Source organism: Eimeria mitis, genomic scaffold, assembly GCF_000499745.2.
Source record: "Eimeria mitis Houghton genomic scaffold, Emh_scaff257, whole genome shotgun sequence".
NCBI classification, from domain to species: domain Eukaryota; phylum Apicomplexa; class Conoidasida; order Eucoccidiorida; family Eimeriidae; genus Eimeria; species Eimeria mitis.
Window position 1 is genome coordinate 17,150 of NW_013570910.1, and position 411 is coordinate 17,560.

A 411-nucleotide genomic window follows, 5' to 3' on the forward strand; every position below is an offset into this window, starting at 1 on the left:
AGCTAGACAGCAGCAGCTGATGAGGTGAGAGGCAGTGGGGCCCCACAGTGTTAGCTGCTCGGGCTGGGATCGTCTCCAGCTCTGTTGCACATAACAGCAGCACACTTGTCTCTCTTGCTGCTGCTGCTGCTGCTGCTGCTGCTGCTGCTGCTGCTGCTGCTGCAGCAGCAGAGTGGCGGACAGTGTAGTGTGGGTTGTTTGTTGTTTAAGAGAATGATGAGGGTTTATGATAGAGACAGCGGTTTGTTTTTCTTTTTTTTTTCTGGTGTATGTACACCTGAAAAAAAAAAGAAAATAAATTAATTTAATTTGCTGCTCTTTTTCTTTTCTCTCAATTCATCGATGCGTTTTTTAAAGAGATGTTGGCACGCATGTCATATGTATATATATATATATATATATATATATATA

General features: G+C 42.3%; 1 protein-coding gene across 1 annotated transcript in view; it reads left to right on the forward strand.

The window, feature by feature from the left end:
* EMH_0005640 (microneme protein, putative) overlaps window positions 1–6 on the forward strand; it is a gene marked incomplete at both ends in the record, with an annotated part of 4,333 nt that extends 4,327 nt beyond the window's left edge. The window contains one exon of the mRNA XM_013497264.1: window positions 1–6. Within this exon, the coding sequence (XP_013352718.1) occupies window positions 1–6 (6 nt within the window).
* Between the last annotated feature and the right edge of the window lie 405 nt (window positions 7–411).